Source organism: Dendrobates tinctorius, unplaced genomic scaffold, assembly GCF_039654945.1.
Source record: "Dendrobates tinctorius isolate UK_male_01 unplaced genomic scaffold, ASM3965494v1 ptg000155l, whole genome shotgun sequence".
NCBI classification, from domain to species: Eukaryota; Metazoa; Chordata; class Amphibia; order Anura; family Dendrobatidae; genus Dendrobates; species Dendrobates tinctorius.
Window position 1 is genome coordinate 11,991,843 of NW_027361822.1, and position 23,196 is coordinate 12,015,038.

General features: G+C 49.7%; 1 protein-coding gene across 1 annotated transcript in view; it reads right to left on the reverse strand.

Annotated features, from left to right (window-relative positions):
* Positions 1-23,196, reverse strand: part of LOC141051007 (uncharacterized) — an 850,460-nt gene that overhangs the window by 344,758 nt on the left and 482,506 nt on the right. Inside the window, 2 exon segments of the mRNA XM_073547783.1 lie at positions 9,438-9,561; positions 9,643-9,822. Of these exon segments, the coding sequence (XP_073403884.1) occupies positions 9,438-9,561; positions 9,643-9,822 (304 nt within the window).

Consider the following 23,196-nt stretch of genomic DNA (forward strand, 5'->3'; position numbering starts at 1 on the left):
GGACCCGTTGAAGCGCAGGAGCGTAAAACGGCTGTTGTCCGCACTCTCTGCATTGCTCCCGAGCCCATGCATTTTTATCAATGAAATAAAGACTTCTACTTTTGGTAACGGTGAGTGCCATCCTTTTTTCCTTTCATTGTGCTATTGGATTTTGTTATATTTCTTCAGGATTGAGCACCCGTTCCTTGGGGTATGTGGCGTTTATATAGTGTGTGAAGGGTCTCTTTAGGTTTGTTTAAGAGACCACGGTGGTGAAGCGGTGACGAATCTGTTTCTCTTTTTTGGACTTTATTCATATATTTATATACAGTTTCTATCCTTCACCAACCAGAGTGAACCACGTGTACATATATTAAGGGAGGGGAAGTGAGTGGGTGCTGTCGTGGCTCTATAAAAGAGTATTACCGGTAAGTAATCTGTTTTTTTCTCTTCGCCACGACAGCACCCACAGAGATTTCCAGAGACAATCACCTGGGAGGGCCCACCATGTCAAGTACGGATCAACCAAAGGCTAAGTCCTCGGAGGACGATAAATCTAGCCTATAGTGACTATAAAAGGTAGATGGAGAAGACCAGGTTGCGGCCTTACATATTAGTTCAATCGGAACATTTGCCCTCTCGGCCCAGGAGGAAGATATGGCTCGTGCAGAATGTGCCTTTACGCCCAGTGGCGGGTCTTCTCCTTTTGACGAATATGCCAACGTAATTGCGTCCCTGATCCACCGGGACAGCATGCTTTTTGTAATTCTCGGCCCCTGCTTGTTACCCTGAAAGGAAACAAAAAGAGCCCTGCTCTGCCTCCAGGGCCTGGTCCTATCTAAATAGGCTAAAGGGGGTTTTACACTAAGCGATATCGCTAGCAATATCGCTAAAACGTCACTGGTTTTGTGACGTTATAGCGATATTGCTAGCGATATCGCTATGTGTGATACTTACCAGCGACCGGCTCCCCCGCTGTCCATCGCTGATCGCGCGAGAATGTCTGGCTCCATTTCTCGTCGGGCGCTTCCTGCTGAGACTTCCTGCTGTGACGACGAGCGACGCTGGAGGCGGGCGGGAGGACGCAGGATCGCTGTGTGTGAATGGTAAGTATCGTGCGCTGCGTCGCTGCTGCATCGCTGTGAGATCTTTCTGTATGAAAGCTCACTAGCGATCATTTAGCGATGCACCAGCGATCCTGACCGGGTGGGATCGCTGGTCGGATCGCTGGTGCATCGCTAAATGTAAAAGGGCCTTTAGCCTGCTCTCTTCACATCTAAGGTGTGATATCTTTCTTCCTGTGGTGTCGTTGAGCTATCATAGAAGGATGGAAGATAGATTTCTTGAGATCTGTGAAATTTAGTAGCCCTTTTAGGAAGATAAGCCGGGTCCATTTTTAACACTAACCTATCCTGGAATATTGATAGGAAGGGGGGGGGGGGGAAGGTAGGAATCTATTGACAGGGATGGAGATCACTTACTCTCCTTGCTGATACAAGAGCTACTAATAGGGCAGTATTTAATGACACACATTTTATTGGTGCAGAGTATACGGGCACGAATGGGGCCTGTGTGAAGGCATCTAAGACTAAGCTAAGGTCCCACAGTGGTAGTTGAGGAATGTGGACCGGGTTTGCTCCCTGGCAAGCTGAAATAAATCGAGCCACCCACCTATTGCCTGCCAGTCTGCCACATCATAATTATACAAGGCCCCTAGGGCCGACACCTGGACTTTTAGAGTGTTTACAGAAAGTTTCAAGTCATGCCCCTTTTGAAGGAATTCTGGAATGGCTGGGATAGGTATCTCACTGGCCCTGCTTATTGGAAGGCTAAAAATTCCCATATTCTGGAATAGATTTTTATAAACATATGGGAAAAATTGGGTTACGATATACATATTCCACCTATAGGATGCTCTTAAAAGATATAATAAAAACCATCTAAGAAACAGAGTTTATTTAATCCCATTAACAATATACTCCAAAAGAATTCAATAATCAAAAGACAAGCTTTCATAAAAAGTGCAATTTGTCTTTATTGAGTGTAACAATATTTGTATCAAAAAAAGTTGATGCTAAAACTTAGCATAGTAAGGAACAAGCGGGCAGCAATACAACCATAATGCCATGGAGAGCGTCATAATTAATGTATACAGGCGTGCAAATAAGTAAACATCAAATGCTAAAGTGCATAGTGCAATGTGTAGCAGCATAATACATTGTTTTGCACAGCCAATTAACATGCATATATGCAAAAGTAAAATAGGCCAAAGTAAGGAGGATGGGAAACAAGGATCACCTCACAAGTCACAATGCTTTGGCATGGGTAAGGATGGATTTGGGCTATAAATTATATAATGAACTGCTGCACACTGATCGTTACTTAGCAGAACATCTGTGTATGTGCTAGTACTGGTATATCTTGTTTAGTGTGACTTGTGAGATGATCCTTGTCTCCCATCCTTCTTACTTTGGCCTATTCTACTTTTGCATATATGCATATTAATTGGCTGTGCAAAACAATGTATTATGCTGCTATATATTGCACTATGCACTTTAGCATTTGATGTTTACTTATTTGCACGCCTGTATACATTAATTATGACGCTCTCCATGGCATTATGGTTGTATTGCTGCCCGCTTGTTCCTTACTATGCTAAGTTTTAGCATCAACTTTTTTTGATACAAATATTATTGTTACACTCAATAAAGACAGATTGCACTTTTTATGAAAGCTTGTCTTTTGATTATTGAATTCTTTTGGAGTATATTGTTGTTAATGGGATTAAATAAACTCTCTGTTTCTTAGATGGTTTTTATAGATGTTTGTTGTAGTCTCCTTCCTACTTTGTAGGAGGATATCTAGATATTAAGTTATTCGAGAATCCTTTTTGCTTTAATAACTCCCTCTCAAATTCCATGCCTGGAGGCGTAGACCTTTTACCTGAGGGTGGTAGCAGGGTCCTTGTGAGAGTAGGTCCCGATCTAGAGGGAGAATCCATGGGTCGGAGATTGACATGGTTCTCAGCCACGAAAACCATGGCCTCTTGGGCCAAAACGGGGCTATTAAGATGACCCTCGCCCCTTCTTCCCTTATTTTCCTGAGGACAGTTGGTAACAGCATCATTGGAGGGAAGGCATAGGCTTGTCAGAATGTCTAGGGTGTTTGGAGAGCGTCAAGCACGTCCGGATTGTCTGCCCTGAACAGAGAAGCGAACTTTTCTACGCGTCTGTTGGCCCTTGTGGCGAATAAGTCTATCTCTGGTCTGCGCCACTTGGCCACTATCATCTCGAAGATGCGCCGGCTGAGCACCCATTCTCCCTGATGAAGGGTGTGGCGATTGAGGAAGTCTGCTCTGGAATTGTCTACCCCTTTGATATGGAGAGCAGACAAGGAATGGAGGTGTTTTCGGCCATTTTTAGAATCTCCTCCGCAATAGACATTAGCGGACCTGATCGCGTGCCTCCTTGCCGGTTTAGGTATGCCACTGAGGTGGTGTTGTCCGAGTGAATCCTTGCATGGGTTCCTTGGAGCTGTAGGAGAAATTTAGATATGGCATAAAATATTGCTTTTAGCTCTTTCATATTGGAGGAATCCTCTGCCTCGGACCACTGTCCCTGAACCATATTCTCATCTAGATGGGCTCCCCACCTGAAGGGACTAGTGTCCGTAGTAACTATTTTTGAGGGAACGACCATCCATGGGACTCCTCCCGAGAGGTTGTCTGGGTCTAGCCACCACCTGAGGCCGGTTTCACATTAGCGCTTTTTAAGCGCACGCACGGCCGGGGGTAGCTCCGCCCCCGAGCCGGCTCTCTGCCCGGCGTGCCCGCCCCTTGCTTATAGCGCCGCCTACTAGCGGACAGCGGCGCCTGCGATCGGCGCACCCTATCTTTAGCATAGGGTGCGCAGATCGTGCGCAGGCCGTGCGCTAGTTGCGCTTTGACCTGCGCTGCGCACTTTTGACGGTGCGTCGTGCGCGCCAAAATCAAACTTTTCGGATTTTGGCGCGCACGGCGCACCGTCAAAAGTGCGCAGCGCAGGTCAAAGCGCAACTAGCGCACGGCCTGCGCACCCTATGCTAAAGATAGGGTGCGCCGATCGCAGGCGCCGCTGTCCGCTAGTAGGCGGCGCTACAAGCAAGGGGCGGGCACGCCGGGCAGAGAGCCGGCTCGGGGGCGGAGCTACCCCCGGCCGTGCGTGCGCTTAAAAAGCGCTAATGTGAAACCGGCCTCAGTGAGCTGATCACCTCTGTTGACAGGGACATTCTGCCTTCTAATCTTTCTACCTCTTGCAAGACGGACCACTGCAATTTCCTAGTATAGAATTGGGCCCATTGCACTGCCGGAATACATGATGTTAGGGAGCCTAGCAAGGACATGCCCTCCCTTAAGGACATATTAGGCCTACTGATAGCCGTCCGCACTTTATTATAGTCACTTTCTTTGTTTCCGTCAGGAGGCATTTTAGACTTACTGAGTCTAGATGAAGGCCTAGGAACGTCTGGCGGGTTACCAGATGTAGTCTGGATTTTTCCCAGTTGATTAGCCAGCCAAGCTCCTGCAAGGATGAGATAATGTCAGCTAGCCTGTGTCTGCATTGAGACCTAGAATTTCCCACTATCAGCAGATCGTCCAAGTACGTGACTATTAAGGTGTCTTTTAACCGTAAATGTGCCATCACCTCCAGCATCAATTTGGTGAAGACGCGGGGTGCCATGGATAGCCCAAAGGGCATTGCCGTAAACTGAAGATGACGTATCTGGCCTCTTAACATGACTGCCACTCGGAGGAACTTTTGATGCCCCCTGTGTATTAGAAGATGGTAGTAGGCATCTTTGAGGTCCAAGACTACCATGTAGCACCTAGGAAACAAGATTTTCATAGCTGATCTTATAGATTCCATTTTAAAATGATCGTGGCCTTAGAAAGGTATTTAGCTTTCTCAAATTAATTATGGTCCTAAATGAGCCATCTGGCTTAGGGACCAGAAATAAGGGAGAATAGAACCCCCTTCCCCCTTTCATGTGCTGGAACCTCTAGAAGAACGTGCTTAGTTAAGAGGCCCACAATCTCCAGCTCCAATGCTTCCTGCTTGCCTGGGGACTTCAGAGAAGTCAATAGGAAGGAGTTCGGCGGGTATCGAACAAATTCTAATTTCAGACCCGATGTAACAATGTCAATGGCCCAGGGGTTACCCGTTATCATTCCCCATTGATGGGGAAAAATATAGCAACCTGCCACCTACTGGTAGATTGGGGCTACTGGAATTTGTCCCTGGATCTGAAGGGGGGGGGGGGGGGGGTTTATCAAATAGGTTCCTCTTCTGTTTGGGATCCCTGTTGACCCAGCGGTCTTGGGACCTGTAGTCCTTCTTTGTCCCCAAACGAAGGCTTCCTGAAGGCCCTCCTGTAGAAGGGAACATACGGGATAGGGAATCCCTTCTTCCTCTCTCCCGCCTTGGTCAGGATTTCATCTAAGACTGTGCCAAACAGGTACTTACCCTGACAGGGTATAGCGCAGAGCTTGGATTTCGTCTGCGTATCCCCCTTTCACCATAGAGCCCGACGGGCAGCATTGGTTAATCATGCCGATCTGGCAGCTAATTGGAGGGAATCGGCAGAGGCGTCTGAAAGGAATGCGGCTGCACCAGATTAGAGGAATAGAGGAACGAAGCTTGTCTCTCGATGTTCCGTTCTTTATATTCTCCTCCAACTGGTCTAACCATATCAACATGGACCTCCCAGTACATGTGGCCGATATTGCCGTTTTGAAGGCCCTGTGCATATTTCCTAGGATCTTTTGAGGAGTGTATCGGCTTTGCGGTCTAAGGGGTCAGATAACATACCCGAATCCTCCACTGGCAGGGAGGATCGGCAAGAAGTGGAGGCTACTGCCGCATCAACCTTGGGGGCCTTGGCCCAAGAGGCTAAATCCTCATCGTCAAATGGATATCTCCGTTTGGAAGTCACTGGGGGAAAACTCTTGTGCCCCTGTCTTTCCCACTCTCTCTTTACCAGCTTCTTTATTGCCGGGATTACTGTGAAAGCTCGGACTTTCTTTTGGGAGAGTCCAGCAAACATTATTTCCTGAGGAGTTTTGGGGTCTTTAGTGTCTGACAACCCCATTGTATTGCGCAACGACTTGACTAGATTATTAATACTGTCGGTGGGAAAGCAACTATGTTCCTCCTCTTCTGAGGATAGGTACTCCTGGGACTCATCCGAATCTAGTTCCCGTGTTTCCGAAGGTGACCTGGACCCCGGTGAGGTGATCTCCCTGCTGGATACTTGTCCTCCCATACTACTAGAGCCCCCTAGGGCCTGTAGTTCTTGTCTAATAATTGAACAGATATCTTCCGCTCTAACTGAAGACTCCTCTTGCAGGGTCTGTCCGATACAGATCTGGCATAATCTTTTAGAGCAGCTATCTGGGAGAGGTTGGGAGCATCAGGCACACTCTTTATGCTTGCATTTCTCCGTCCTTTTTGCCAATGGGGTATACACAGGAGGACGCCATCAGCTACATAAGGGTGACAAAAAAAACAAAAAAACAAAAAAAAAAAAAACACTCACCCGTGAATTTTGTCCGCATGGTACCGGCAGTGGGGGTGGAGGCACAGGCTGAGGCGTGGAGTGGCTTGATTTTTTCTCCTTTCCATCTTTTCCCATGGCCTCACTCTGTTTAGAGCGTCCACTGCTACTTCTCCTGGTGCTTCCACTTCTCCTCCTCGTACTGCCACATGGGGATTCCCCTGGCTGCTCCAGTGGGAGCGAAACAGGGTCGCTTGAGGACGACATTGCTGCGCACCGGTATCCCTCTGGCGCTTTTGGAAGCGGTACCTCACTTCCGGGTTATGCTCTGTGCCCCGCGCGGCCGCTCCATACTGGCGACGCCGCGCTGTGTGATCCCTCCCCCAGAAGTTCAAGGGACGACTTCCGGGTCACACTGCAGTATGCCCCGGGAGCGCCGGCATTCTGCCCGCCGCGTCTCCCGGTTACCGCTATCCCCATGCCGCCGGGGGGGGGGGGGGGGCTACCATGTCTGCAGCCCCGACGCTGTGCCGTACTTTTACCCAGAACGGCCCTGGTTCGTAATGCTGCATCCCCTTCTTCTCTCGGGGGATATCCACAGGTGCCGCCTTGCACCACACGTGAGCCAGGGTGGCCACAGCCGTAATCTGGCCTCACGCTGCATTACCAGCTGAGGGGGGAGCTGATGAAACAGATCTCTCCCGTCACTGCTTCTGGTGCTGGGGCCCCTGCCGCTCTCATGGACGCTGCACAGGCGGCAACCAGCCCAGGTATCCTCTTCTCTGCAGGTTCCTTTAGGAACAGGAAACCAACTGAGGGAGCGAAGGGGACCGCCCCTTTTATCTCTCTGTAGGTTTCCTGTTCCTAGGGGCGGATCCCCTCTCTCAGTGGGTGCTGTCGTGGCGAAGACAAAATAAAGATTTACAGTACACTTAAGATATAACTGTTACTATAATGTGAGTATTAGGGCTAGGGCGCACACAGCTTTTTCTGTCTGAGGATAAACGCTGCAGTTTTGGCAGCATTTTTCCACCGAGTTTTCACTATATCTGCTTTAGTTTTTTTTTTGTTTTTTTGTTTTTTGTTTTTTTAAATCGCTAGGGAAAATGATGGCAGCTTTTTTTTTTTATATAGTGATAAATGTTGCGTTTATTGCAGCGATCAAAAAGTAGTGCAAGCAGTAATTTACTCAAAAAACACTGCATGTGTTTAACCCCATTGAAATCATTTCGGGGGCATTTTTCTGAACGATTATCACTCAGAAAAGCGCTGTGTGTGTACTAGCCCTTAATAAGAAAAGTATTAAACTATTAATATAAATGTACTCAAACTTTAAACACACTCACCAATATTGGAGCACACCGGCTCCCTTGATGCCTGTTTAGACTATTGTTTGTTCAAGAGTGAACATGTCCAGTCATGTCAGGACATGAAAGCTCGGAAACTCTGTCTTACCTCCTGCCTCTCCGGTGGGCAGATACTTAACATGATTGACAGAGCTGTTGGCCTGTCATCTGCTCTGCATTCACTGTCTACCCCTGTTCATTCTCAGGTTGAGCCCTAACAAAGCTTTCTCCTCTGTCCTCTCCTGCTTCTAAGGCCTGTTTCACATTTCCGTTTTTGACCATCAGTCAAAATCCGCCGTTTTTTTGAAAAAAACAGATCCGCCATTTTTTTTTGGCAGATCCGTTTTTTTCCCCATTGAGTTGCATTACCGGCGGATCTTGACGGATGGCCATCCGTTGGATCCGTTTTTTTGCGGATCCGCCAAATTTTTTTGCGTCCGCCGATATGCCTGGACGGACCCGGCAACGTTTTTTTTTGCTGCAGGATCCGCATTTTACAGTGCGCATGCCCAGAGAAAGGAAGTCAGCCAGGAATTTAACCCTGAAATCCTTTCTGGCGGACGAAAAAAAAATTCTCTCTCTCTCGGTAGCGGTTCCTTTAAAATTCTTTATTCGGCGGATCCGGTGGCGTCCGTTCATATCAGTTAAGAACGGATCCGCTTTCCGCCTTTTTGGCGGATTTTGACTGACGCAAAAAAATTAAGTGTGAAACAGGCCTAAGCGGTAAAATAATAAAATAATACAGTAATATCTAAAAATCATGGATAATTTGGTAAATATAGACCCCACACTTTTAGACCACAGGCTGAACAGATCTCAATCCAAGAATTTCGAATTGACACTGTTAGGCTGTGTGCACACACAGCGTTTTTTTAGCGGATTTGCCAATAAATCCGCTATAAAAACGCTAAAAATAAGCTTCCCATTCATTTCTACACATTTTGCACTTTTTGATGCGTTTTTTTACCGCGAAAAAAACCGCTTCGCGGTAAAAAACGCAGCATGCTCATTAATTTTGCGGATTTTTCCGCATTTCTGGCTGTGTGTCAGAACAGCGGTTTCTGGGAAGGGAGTTAGGTTTTTAAGCAGAAATTTTCTAGATATAGATATATTTTTAAATATGAGCCTATCACGATCCCAAATTGAATTTTGGTACAGATGTGGCTAGGAGCATAGCAGGCACATGTATTTTTTAAATTAAACGCTTTTTTTTTTTTTTTTAAATGCATTTTAAAATTTTGCGCTTGCATGGGTAAAAATTATTAACAAAGATACTCTCTCTTGTGACATATCTGGTGAAAGCCTGTACAGTTCTGAGTAGAATGGGGTTTATTTTGATTCTCTATCTTTTTTTTAGCCTGCGTTACGAGGAGAAATGTAAAGGCAGGCAACACCAAAATTTGCACTTTCCGAACTTTGAAAATCAATTAAAAAAAAAAAAAAAAAATCCAGATTTTTTTTTTTTTCACAGTTTGCATTCTCTGACACACCATTACCAAATAACATCTCAAACGAATTAAAAATATAGAGATAAAAATCATTGGTTCACTTGACATGGAATGAACCAGTTCTGTCTGTTACCTGGTGATGTGAGGGGCTGAAGAACCTCCATCATGACGTCCTTGTACAGATCTTTGTGTTCTTCTAAATACTCCCACTCCTCCATGGAGAAATAGACAGAGACATCCTGACACCTTATAGGAACCTGACACATACAATGATACCGTCATCCCCCGATCCCTCCATAGCGTTACTGTATAATGTCCCAGCATTCCCACAGTGTCACCTCTCCAGTCAGCAGCTCAATCATCTTGTAGGTGAGATCTAGGATCTTCTGGTCATTGATGTCCTCATGTATCAGTGGGTGAGGTGGAGGCTCCGTGATTGGGCTCAGGGGTCTTCCCCATCCCTCAGACACAGGGTCCTGACAGCGCTCACTAGTGGTCTTCTTCACTACTGTGTAATCCTGGTTATGGAGAGAAACATTAATAAACCTCACTACAGACATTTCCAGAGTCCTCACCTCTCCAGTTCTGTCCATCTGTTATTCCCGTAGATAAGAATGATGTAATGTGACGTCATCAGAATCTCTCACCTCTCCAGTAAGCCGGAAGAGGATATCTAGGGTGAGGTGTAGTATCCTCTCCGCCATCTTGTCCCTGTCCCTATCCATCCTTGTAGGGTCACTCAGGAGAATTCTCTTATATAGAAGATATCCACTGAGAGGATCCGATATTGTAGGGACCTGAATGGGGAGAAGATGACGATGTAACATCATAAAGATCCCATGTCGAAATTCAATTTTGTTGGCTTCAAAAATTTTTCACAAAAGATTTGTTTTCCGTTGAATATATTCTCACAAATCACATCATTAAAAAGTCTCAAATTGCCTGGAAGGTATGTGCAGAACAGAGTTCCCTTTGGACTTAATTGAACACGTGTGCAACTTTATTATGCAAACACAGGCTTATTAATGTCCAAACAACGTCAACCTTTCTGGCTAGGGAAAAAACTATGGTAACCAGAGGTAACTAATAAAATATTTAGCAACATGCTGCTAAATAGAAATTATATAAAAAGTCAAAAATATCCATGGCTGTTGTATATCGACAGGTGATGCACAGGAGAGCACTATAAAACAGCGTGCAGCCAAGGGTTGTGCAACTGGCATGACTCACCAGACACATTAAAGGGAACCCGTCAGGTCCCAAATAACAACCAGCAGTTGCGTCTGTATATGTAGACATACTGCCTAACAGTCACTGTGTCATATTACATACATAAACAGATCTTTAGAAAAAGTATTTCTAAAGTCCATTTGTGATATGTAAATGAGGCCATTGACTAGTCGAGGAGGACATTAGTGTAACCAGACTAGTAAACCCACTAAGGTTTTTTTTTTTTTTTTTTAAAAACCTCATTTTTATTTTCAGAAAATACATTAAGGCTGCGTTCACACGTCGCGTTTTTTTCACGGTGGTTTTTAACGCGAAAACGCAAAAAAAAAAACTGCATTCCTATGGGATTTCGCAATGCTGCGGACTTTCCCGCGGCGGAATCGCATCGCGGAAAAATCTGCAGCGTGCTCATTAATTTTGCGGAATCGGGGGGATTCCTCCCACATAGGAATGCATTGCTCTGCTTACTTTCCACATGTGGCTATGCCCACCATGCGAAAAGTAAGCAGAACATTTGCGGATGGTACCCACGGTCCGGAGGAGAGAAGACTGTCCTCCAGGCTGTGGGTACCATATCCCTGTAAAAAAAAAAAATAGAATAAAAAAAAAAAAAAAATAATAAAATCGGGTTATAGTCACCTTCCGGTGTCCCGCGCAGCCTTCCCCAGCCTCAGCAATGCTTCCGTTCCCAGTAATGCCTTGTGAGACCTTTGATGACGTTGCGGTCTCGCGATATTGTAGCGGTCCCTATTCCTTGCAAGATCTTTTTACTACTGATGCCGCATAGGCAGCCTCAATAGTAAAAAGTTGTTAACACTCGTCAAACACTGTTTGATGAGTGTGACCAACCTGTCAATCAGTTCTCCAAGCGATGCTACAGATCACTTGGAGAACGCTAGCATTCTACAAGCTAATTATGCTTGCAAATCGCTAGTTTCTCTGCGGGAAAATCGCGGGAATTTAAAATGCGATTTTCCCGCGGAAAGGAATTCCCACAGAAGTTACAGCGGGAATTCCGCAATGTGTGCACATAGCCTAACACAACAGACTGTAGAAGAAAATCAAATGAGAGTGTGCAGACGGGGCCGATAATACCAACTTTTGTAAATGAAGATTGCATGACAAACACAAAAAAATAAAATCTTTAAACTATCATCAACTATTTGAACATGTGACCTAGCTGACATTGAGTTTTATTGAACATCATCATGAAAAAAAAAAAAAATTATTTTGTAATCAAATTATAAATTACTAGCTTGGCCCGTGCAAAATTTTCGCATATTGGTCGTCGGGGGCGCAGGCAATTTCAGAAAAAGCAAGCTGGTCAAATGTATTTTATGAGATGATGAACGCAGACAGGTATTTATACATGTAGATTGGTAATACAATGAATTGGTTTGATAAGTAGGGGCCAAAAAATGTCTTCCGGTTGAGGTGCCACCTGCAGGTCATTGTGTGTTTCTGCAGGTTTATGAAAATGAATGTTTAAACTGTATTTAGTGATAAAATCGTGGATGTGTGGTTTGTTTGGCTGTTTTCTTGCTGAAGGGAGCAAGTTTACCTTTCAAATGGTGTATCGTGTGTGTGTGTGGGGCCAAGTAATCAGCGAAAAAGCAGGTCATGTATACAAATGTGTTGGTAGTGTGATTTGGGGTACTGTGGTGCCACCTGCAGGTCATTTTTCCTTACTGCAGGTTTATGAAAATGAATGTTTAAACTGAATTTAGTGATAAAATTGTGGATGTGTGGTTTGTTTGGCTCTTTTCTTGCTGAAGGGGCAAGTTTACCTTTCAAATGGTGTATCATTTGTGTGTGTGTGTGCAGTATGAACGGGGATACAAGGAATCACCAAAAAACAGTGTTGAGAAATAATGAAATAGATAAGCACTCACCTAGAAATAACCTCCCCTACTTTAATTCGGCCGCAATAGCCCCAGGTTGTTCTTGAGAGCCTCAAGTATATACCACGCTGTAGATGTGAAGGGCTTTTATTAGAGTCCAAAAACACAAAAAAAAAAAAAATTAAAAACAAGTGACACACATCCCATGCTGGGGTTAATCCTCCTGGACATGAGAGCATCTAATGCATGTAAACAATTGACAGACGTAAAGTTGATTTCACTGGATCAAAATAACTCTGGACATGCAAAATTATGGCACCAAGTATAAACTATAAGCCTGCATCTAAGGAGTATGTCGTATACAGAGAATGGTAAACGCTTATACACCAAGAATAAACCGATTGATAAAAAGCTGTATCGCTCTAAGTTGGTAAACAGAAGTGTTATACAGCAGAGACGGAGACAAGAATATCCAATCCCCCTCTTGTATTATGGCATGAGATTAGGATCAGAACTAATGCTGCTGGATGGGTTCAAAACCAATATTCAATAGAACACCTGACGGAGCCAGATATCACAAACAGGATGCTGCTGATAGCATATACCACTCACAAATACAGGACCCCAAAGGCCTAAATGAAGAAAAAGCCCTGATTAATAGATTATGTGAACATTATCATTCTGCAATATAGTCATATACACGATACATATAGTGGTAGCGTTCCGTGACCTGAGGATATGGACTAAAAAAAAAAATAAAAAAAAAAAATCAAATAATGTATGTGAAAAAGATACTAAAGCAGAATGCGGTATACAGCTTACCCAAACCGGATAATCAGAGGCATAGGGCCTGATATGGCCAAAATTAACTCCGCCTAAGAGTTATCGAACACCTAAAATAAAGACATCGTCAGGGCCCCTGATGAAGCCACTCTTGTGGCGACACACGGACCTCTGGTTTGCACCTACTCTGGTCATGTTCTTTGAGATGTTGCTATTTCCATCCCCTATTATGGCTTGCAGCGTCTAATTATTTGTTAATGTCCTTATTTTAGGGAATCTAATAAAACCTGAAATTGAATAATTTCTTGGTGGTCCCAGAGCATAGTATGGTTTTTTCTCTCTCTTGTTTGCAAAGAGCAACAATTCACAATCACCTGCCTGCATTTTAGAAGAAACTTGCCCCCTTGCATTTCTTTATTCCATAAGGCATCTGTCTGCTCCACCTCCATGAAATGCTTCATTTGTGCTATCAATTCTACAAAGGGGGGGGGGGGGGGGTGGATTTGGCCAATATAAGCAATACTGTCCCATGCCTGTACCCAGTAATGAGGATTCTCCACAATGGAGGCTCCAATCCCCCCCGCCTCACATTACCGTCTATACACAGAGCCCCCCCCCAGCCTCACATTACCGTCTATACACAGAGCCCCCCCCCCAGCCTCACATTACCGTCTATACACAGAGCCCCCCCCCAGCCTCACATTACCGTCTATACACAGAGCCCCCCCCCAGCCTCACATTACCGTCTATACACAGAGCCCCCCCCCAGCCTCACATTACCGCCTATACACAGATCCCCCCCAACCTCACATTACCGCCTATACACAGATCCCCCCCCAGCCTCACATTACCGCCTATACACAGATCCCCCCCCAGCCTCACATTACCGCCTATACACAGATCCCCCCCCAGCCTCACATTACCGCCTATACACAGATCCCCCCCCAGCCTCACATTACCGCCTATACACAGATCCCCCCCCAGCCTCACATTACCGCCTATACACAGATCCCCCCCCAGCCTCACATTACCGCCTATACACAGATCCCCCCCCAGCCTCACTTTAGCGCCTATACGCAGATCCCCCCCCAGCCTCACATTACCGCCTATACACAGATCCCCCCCAGCCTCACATTACCGCCTATACACAGATCCCCCCCCAGCCTCACATTACCGCCTATACACAGATCCCCCCCCAGCCTCACATTACCGCCTATACACAGATCCCCCCCAGCCTCACATTACCGCCTATACACAGATCCCCCCCAGCCTCACATTACCGCCTATACACAGCCGGTACAGGGGGAAATACACACAATAACCGCACTACTTACAGCTGAGCACAAGGCTCCACTCACTACAGACACTTCCCACCATCTCTGCCCCACAGGAAGGAAGAGCCAAGCTTCCTGTCAGAGGAGGAGACAGAGAGCAAGGAATGGAGAACTGGGGTCACTGCGAGCACTGGGATAAGGGGGGCGCCATCTCCGGGAATGGAGGGGTTACTGCCCCCTGTGCAGCCCAGTAATGGGGAATCTCCAGCACCTACATCCACCTGCAGGGGGCGCTATCTCCGGGAATGGAGGGGTTACTGCCCCCTGCGCAGCCCAGTAATGGGGAATCTCCAGCACCTACCTCCACCTGCAGAGCCGCACACCACATATATGGCTGATCTGTGCGCACAGGACCTGGGATGAGGTCACAGGAGGGGAGGAGTCAGAGGTCACATGATCAGGGGCCTCAGTGCATGCAGGACTCTGCTGTGCTGGTTGTCATGGTGCTGGATGGAGGGGAAGTTTCTGTGTGGGGTCAGGAGGGGTTTACAGGGTGGATGTAGCAGAGCCGTGTGTGTACGAGGTGTACGGAGCAGAGCCGCGTGTGTACGAGGTGTACGGAGCCGCGTGTGTACGAGGTGTACGGAGCGGAGCCGCGTGTGTACGAGGTGTACGGAGCGGAGCCGTGTGTGCACGAGGTGTACAGCCGTGTGTGCACGAGGTGTACGGAGCGGAGACGTGTGTGTACGAGGTGTACGGAGCAGAGCCGTGTGTGTACGAGGTGTACGGAGCGGAGCCGCGTATGTACGAGGTGTACGGAGCTGAGCCGCGTGTGTACGTGGTGTACGGAGCGGAGCCGCGTGTGTACGAGGTGTACGGAGCGGAGCCGTGTGTGCACGAGGTGTACAGCCGTGTGTGCACGAGGTGTACGGAGCGGAGACGTGTGTGTACGAGGTGTACGGAGCAGAGCCGCGTGTGTACGAGGTGTACGGAGCGGAGCCGTGTGTGTACGAGGTGTACGGAGCGGAGCCGCGTATGTACGAGGTGTACGGAGCGGAGCCGTGTGGACGAGGTGTACGGAGAGGAGCCGCGTGTGTACGAGGTGTACGGAGCGGAGACGTGTGTGTGTACGAGGTGTACGGAGCGGAGCCGTGTGTGTACGAGGTGTACAGAGCGGAGCCGTGTGTGTACGAGGTGTACGGAGCGGAGCCGTGTGTGTACGAGGTGTACGGAGCAGAGCCGTGTGTGTACGAGGTGTACGGACCGGAGTCGCGTGTCCACGAGGTGTACGGAGCGGAGCCGTGCATGTGTGAGGTGTACAGAGAGGATCTGTGTGTACGAGATGTACGAAGCTGAGCCGTGTGTGTACGGAGCGGAGCCATGTGTGTTCAGCATGTACAGAGGGGAGCCGTGTGTGTGCGATGTGTACGGAGCGGAGCTGTGTGTGTACAAGGTGTATGGAGCGGAGCCGTGCATGTACGAGGTGTACAGAGAGGATCTGTGTGTGTGTACGAGATATACGGAACAGAGCTGTGTGTATACAAGGTGTACAGAGCGGAGCGGTGTGTGCGACGTGTAACGAATGGAGCCGTGTGTGCGTCGTGTAGAGAGTGGAGCCGTGTGTGTACGAGGTGTATGGAGCGGAACCATGCATGCACGAGGTGTACAGAGAGGATCTGTGTGTGTACGAGATGTATGGAGCAGAGCAGTATGTGTACGAGGAGTACAGAGCGGAGACGCATGTGTACTAGGTGTACGGAGCGGAGCCATGCATGTACGAGGTGTACAGAGAGGATCTGTGTGTGTACGAGATGTATGGAGCAGAGCCGTGTGTGTACGGAGCGGAGCCTTGCGTGTGTACAAGGTGTGCGGAGCGGAGCTGTGTGTGTACGAGGTGTATGTAGCGGAGCTGTGCATGTACGAAGTGTACAGAGAGGATCTGTGTGTGTACGAGATGTACGGAGCAGAGCCGTGTGTCTACGAGGTGTATGGAATGGAGCCGTCTGTGTGCGACGTGTACGGAGTGGTTCTGTGTGTGTACGAGGTGTACGGAGTGGATCTGCTTGATGAGGGGAAGTTTCTGTGTGGGGTCAGGAGGGGTTTACAGGGGAGATGTAGCAGAGCCGCGTGTGTACGAGGTGTATGGAGCGGAGCCGTGTGTGTACGAGGTGTACGGAGCGGAGCCGTGTGTGTACGAGGTGTACGGGGCGGAGCCGTGTGTGTACGAGGTGTACGGAGCGGAGCCGCGTGTGTACGAGGCGTACGGAGCGGAGCCGCGTGTGTACGAAGTGTACGGAGCGGAGCCGTGTGTGTACAAGGTGTACGGAGCGGAGCCGTGTGTGTACGAGGTGTACAGAGCAGAGCCGTGTGTGTACGAGGTGTACGGAGCGGAGCCGTGTGTGTGCGAGGTGTACGGAGCGGAGCCGTGTGTGTACGAGGTGTACGGAGCGGAGCCCTGTGTGTACGAGGTGTACGCAGCGGAGCCGTGTGTGTACGAGGTGTACGGAGAGGAGCCGTGTGTGTACGAGGTGTACGGAGCGGAGCCGTGTGTGCACGAGGTGTACGGCCGTGTGTGCACGAGGTGTACGGAGCGGAGACGTGTGTGTACGAGGTGTACGGAGCGGAGCCGTGTGTGTACGAGGTGTACGGAGCGGAGCCGCGTGTCATGGTGCTGGATGAGGGGAAGTTTCTGTGTGGGGTCAGGAGGGGTTTACAGGGGAGATGTAGCAGAGCCGCGTGAGTACGAGGTGTACGGAGCGGAGCCGTGTGTGTACGAGGTGTACGGAGCGGAGCCGAGTGTGTACGAGGTGTACGGAGCGGAGCCGCGTGTGTACGAGGTGTACGGAGCGGAGCCGCGTGTGTACGAGGTGTACGGAGCGGAGCCGTGTGGACGAGGTGTACGGAGAGGAGCCGTGTGTGTACAGGTGTACGGAGCGGAGCCGGGTGTGTACGAGGTGTACGGAGCGGAGCCGCGTGTGTACGAGGGGTACGGAGCGGAGCCGCGTGTGTACGAGGCGTACGGAGCGGAGCCGCGTGTGTACGAAGTGTACGGAGCGGAGCCGTGTGTGTACAAGGTGTACGGAGCGGAGCCGTGTGTGTACGAGGTGTACAGAGCAGAGCCGTGTGTGTACGAGGTGTACGGAGCGGAGCCGTGTGTGTGCGAGGTGTACGGAGCGGAGCCGTGTGTGTACGAGGTGTACGGAGCGGAGCCCTGTGTGTACGAGGTGTACGCAGCGGAGCCGTGTGTGTACGAGGTGTACGGAGAGGAGCCGTGTGTGTACGAGGTGTACGGAGCGGAGCCGTGTGTGCACGAGGTGTACGGCCGTGTGTGCACGAGGTGTACGGAGCGGAGACGTGTGTGTACGAGGTGTACGGAGCAGAGCCGTGTGTGTACGAGGTGTACGGAGCGGAGCCGTGTGTGTACGAGGTGTACGGAGCGGAGCCGCGTATGTACAAGGTGTACGGAGCGGAGCCATGTGGACGAGGTGTACGGAGAGGAGCCGCGTGTGTACGAGGTGTACGGAGCGGAGACGTGTGTGTGTACGAGGTGTACGGAGCGGAGCCGTGTGTGTACGAGGTGTACAGAGCGGAGCCGTGTGTGTACGAGGTGTACGGAGCGGAGCCGTGTGTGTACGAGGTGTACGGAGCAGAGCCGTGTGTGTACGAGGTGTACGGACCGGAGTCGCGTGTCCACGAGGTGTACGGAGCGGAGCCGTGCATGTGTGAGGTGTACAGAGAGGATCTGTGTGTACGAGATGTACGAAGCTGAGCCGTGTGTGTACGGAGCGGAGCCATGTGTGTTCAGCATGTACAGAGGGGAGCCGTGTGTGTGCGATGTGTACGGAGCGGAGCTGTGTGTGTACAAGGTGTATGGAGCGGAGCGGAGCCGTGCATGTACGAGGTGTACAGAGAGGATCTGTGTGTGTGTACGAGATATACGGAACAGAGCTGTGTGTATACAAGGTGTACAGAGCGGAGCGGTGTGTGCGACGTGTAACGAATGGAGCCGTGTGTGCGTCGTGTAGAGAGTGGAGCCGTGTGTGTACGAGGTGTATGGAGCGGAACCATGCATGCACGAGGTGTACAGAGAGGATCTGTGTGTGTACGAGATGTATGGAGCAGAGCAGTATGTGTACGAGGAGTACAGAGCGGAGACGCATGTGTACTAGGTGTACGGAGCGGAGCCATGCATGTACGAGGTGTACAGAGAGGATCTGTGTGTGTACGAGATGTATGGAGCAGAGCCGTGTGTGTACGGAGCGGAGCCACGCGTGTGTACAAGGTGTGCGGAGCGGAGCTGTGTGTGTACGAGGTGTATGTAGCGGAGCTGTGCATGTACGAAGTGTACAGAGAGGATCAGTGTGTGTACGAGATGTACGGAGCAGAGCCGTGTGTCTACGAGGTGTATGGAATGGAGCCGTCTGTGTGCGACGTGTACGGAGTGGTTCTGTGTGTGTACGAGGTGTACGGAGTGGATCTGCTTGATGAGGGGAAGTTTCTGTGTGGGGTCAGGAGGGGTTTACAGGGGAGATGTAGCAGAGCCGCGTGTGTACGAGGTGTACGGAGCGGAGCCGTGTGTGTACGAGGTGTACGGAGCGGAGCCGTGTGTGTACGAGGTGTACGGGGCGGAGCCGTGTGTGTACGAGGTGTACGGAGCGGAGCCGCGTGTGTACGAGGTGTACGGAGCGGAGCCGCGTGTGTACGAGGTGTACGGAGCGGAGCCGTGTGGACGAGGTGTACGGAGAGGAGCCGTGTGTGTATAGGTGTACGGAGCGGAGCCGTGTGTGTACGAGGTGTACGGAGCGGAGCCGCGTGTGTACGAGGGGTACGGAGCGGAGCCGCGTGTGTACGAGGCGTACGGAGCGGAGCCGCGTGTGTACGAAGTGTACGGAGCGGAGCCGTGTGTGTACGGAGCGGAGCCGTGTGTGTACGAGGTGTACAGAGCAGAGCCGTGTGTGTACGAGGTGTACGGAGCGGAGCCGTGTGTGTGCGAGGTGTACGGAGCGGAGCCGTGTGTGTACGAGGTGTACGGAGCGGAGCCCTGTGTGTACGAGGTGTACGCAGCGGAGCCGTGTGTGTACGAGGTGTACGGAGAGGAGCCGTGTGTGTACGAGGTGTACGGAGCGGAGCCGTGTGTGCACGAGGTGTACGGCCGTGTGTGCACGAGGTGTACGGAGCGGAGACGTGTGTGTACGAGGTGTACGGAGCGGAGCCGTGTGTGTACGAGGTGTACGGAGCGGAGCCGTGTGTGTACGAGGTGTACGGAGCGGAGCCGCGTATGTACGAGGTGTACGGAGCGGAGCCGTGTGGACGAGGTGTACGGAGAGGAGCCGCGTGTGTACGAGGTGTACGGAGCGGAGACGTGTGTGTACGAGGTGTACGGAGCGGAGACGTGTGTGTACGAGGTGTACGGAGCGGAGACGTGTGTGTACGAGGTGTACGGAGCGGAGCCGTGTGTGTACGAGGTGTACGGAGCGGAGCCGTGTGTGTACGAGGTGTACGGAGCGGAGCCGTGTGTGTACGAGGTATACGGAGCGGAGCCGTGTGTGTACGAGGTGTACGGAGCGGAGCCCTGTGTGTACGAGGTGTGCGCAGCGGAGCCCTGTGTGTACGAGGTGTACGGAGAGGAGCCGTGTGTGTACGAGGTGTACGGAGCGGAGCCGTGTGTGTACGAGGTGTACGGAGCGGAGACGTGTGTGTACGAGGTGTACGGAGCGGAGACGTGTGTGTACGAGGTGTACGGAGCGGAGCCGTGTGTGTACGAGGTGTACGGAGCAGAGACGTGTGTGTACGAGGTGTACAGAGCAGAGCCATGTGTGTACGAGGTGTACGGAGCAGAGCCGTGTGTGTACGAGGTGTACGGAGCGGAGCCGTGTGTGTACGAGGTGTACAGAGCGGAGCCGTGTGTGTACGAGGTGTACGGAGCGGAGCCGTGTGTGTACGAGGTGTACGGAGCAGAGCCGTGTGTGTACGAGGTGTACGGACCGGAGTCGCGTGTCCACGAGGTGTACGGAGCGGAGCCGTGCATGTGTGAGGTGTACAGAGAGGATCTGTGTGTACGAGATGTACGAAGCTGAGCCGTGTGTGTACGGAGCGGAGCCATGTGTGTTCAGCATGTACAGAGGGGAGCCGTGTGTGTGCGATGTGTACGGAGCGGAGCTGTGTGTGTACAAGGTGTATGGAGCGGAGCCGTGCATGTACGAGGTGTACAGAGAGGATCTGTGTGTGTGTACGAGATATACGGAACAGAGCTGTGTGTATACAAGGTGTACAGAGCGGAGCGGTGTGTGCGACGTGTAACGAATGGAGCCGTGTGTGCGTCGTGTAGAGAGTGGAGCCGTGTATGTACGAGGTGTATGGAGCGGAACCATGCATGCACGAGGTGTACAGAGAGGATCTGTGTGTGTACGACATATATGGAGCAGAGCAGTATGTGTACGAGGAGTACAGAGCGGAGACGCATGTGTACTAGGTGTACGGAGCGGAGCCATGCATGTACGAGGTGTACAGAGAGGATCTGTGTGTGTACGAGATGTATGGAGCAGAGCCGTGTGTGTACGGAGCGGAGCCACGCGTGTGTACAAGGCGTGCGGAGCGGAGCTGTGTGTGTACGAGGTGTATGTAGCGGAGCTGTGCATGTACGAAGTGTACAGAGAGGATCTGTGTGTGTACGAGATGTACGGAGCAGAGCCGTGTGTCTACGAGGTGTATGGAATGGAGCCGTCTGTGTGCGACGTGTACGGAGTGGTTCTGTGTGTGTACGAGGTGTACGGAGTGGATCTGCTTGTGTACGAGACATACGGAGCGGAGCCGAGTATGTATGAGGTGTACGGAGCAGAGCCGTGTGTACGAGGTGTATAGAGCAGAACTGTGTGGTACGACGTGTGCGGACTGCGGAGCTGTGTGTGTACGACGTGTGCGGAGCGAAGCTGTGTGCGTATGACGTGTGCGGAGCGGAGCCGTGTGCCTACGACGTATACGGAGTCGTGTGTGTGCGACGTGTACGTGGTGGAGTCGTGTGTGTATGGAGTGGAGCTGTGTGTGTACGGAGCCAAGCCATATGTCACGGGGTCCTTCTTTGATATCAACAGAGCGAGGGAAGTGTGAACAATCCCAAGACCTTTATTATAGGCAAAACTAAAAGGTCCATAAACAATCCACCACACTGAGGATACAATAGTCCAGAACACGAATGCAGTCCAGTAACAGGATGAATGTCCAAGGAGATGAGAGTCCAATAATCCAGCAGACAGAGGATAAAATGGGTCCGTATGCTTCCATTTCTCTCTGACGTGCCGTCTTCACACGATCATCACACAGGGTCTGACTTGAACAGCTCCTGTCCTCCCGGCCCCCTCCTCACATCCAGGGGTAGTCAGACAGGTTGGGGCAGCTTTCAGGCCTCCCAGACCTGACAGGTGCCCTGGGGATTAAGGCACCACAGGGGGTCATCAAGAGACATTGATACAGTCAGGCTGCAAACAGTAAGTGAGCTAATTCAATTATCAGACTTTTGGAAGGTAATTGAGACTCTAGACAATATGCGGAATACACAGAATGATACAGGGCAACAAGAGAACACTATGGAAATATGTAAAATATAAATATACACAAAATTGTACCCACATAACATATCACACCATACTTGTTGTGAACAGAATGGAGCCGTGTGTGTATGAGGTGTACGGAGTGGAGCTGTGTGTGTACAGAGCCAAGCCATACGTGTTTGGTGTGAACAGAGTGGAGCCATGTGTGTGACTCTTGAGGAGCCTTGTTGACTAATTCAGTGAGCCACAACCCAGTGAGAAAACATTGCATAGCACTCAGCCCAGTGTTAGTCTATGGGGCAGCTCACATCAGCATTTATTTTATCAGCCGTATTCGGCGTGTGTGTAAAATCGCAGCATGCTGCGATTGTCACCGAGACTCAGCCAAGATTCGCCAAATCAAACCTATGGGTGCGAGAAAAAAAAAAAATCGCAGAGCATTCGGACCATGGTGTTCATTAAAATCACACTGACAGGTTAGAATAGAATAGATACATACATATAGAATACATAGATATATAGATGTCAGTGACACACACAGACATACAGTGGGGCAAAAAAGTATTTAGTCAGTCAGCAATAGTGCAAGTTCCACCACTTAAAAAGATGAGAGGCGTCTGTAATTTACATCATAGGTAGACCTCAACTATGGGAGACAAACTGAGAAAAAAAAATCCAGAAAATCACATTGTCTGTTTTTTTTTCATTTTATTTGCATATTATGGTGGAAAATAAGTATTTGGTCAGAAACAAGCAATCAAGATTTCTGGCTCTCACAGACCTGTAACTTCTTCTTTAAGAGTCTCCTCTTTCCTCCACTCATTACCTGTAGTAATGGCACTTGTTTAAACTTGTTATCAGTATAAAAAGACACCTGTGCACACCCTCAAACAGTCTGACTCCAAACTCCACTATGGTGAAGACCAAAGAGCTGTCAAAGGACACCAGAAACAAAATTGTAGCCCTGCACCAGGCTGGGAAGACTGAATCTGCAATAGCCAACCAGCTTGGAGTGAAGAAATCAACTGTGGGAGCAATAATTAGAAAATGGAAGACATACAAGACCACTGATAATCTCCCTCGATCTGGTGCTCCACGCAAAATCCCACCCCGTGGGGTCAGAATGATCACAAGAACGGTGAGCAAAAATCCCAGAACCACGCGGGGGGACCTAGTGAATGAACTGCAGAGAGCTAGGACCAATGTAACAAGGCCTA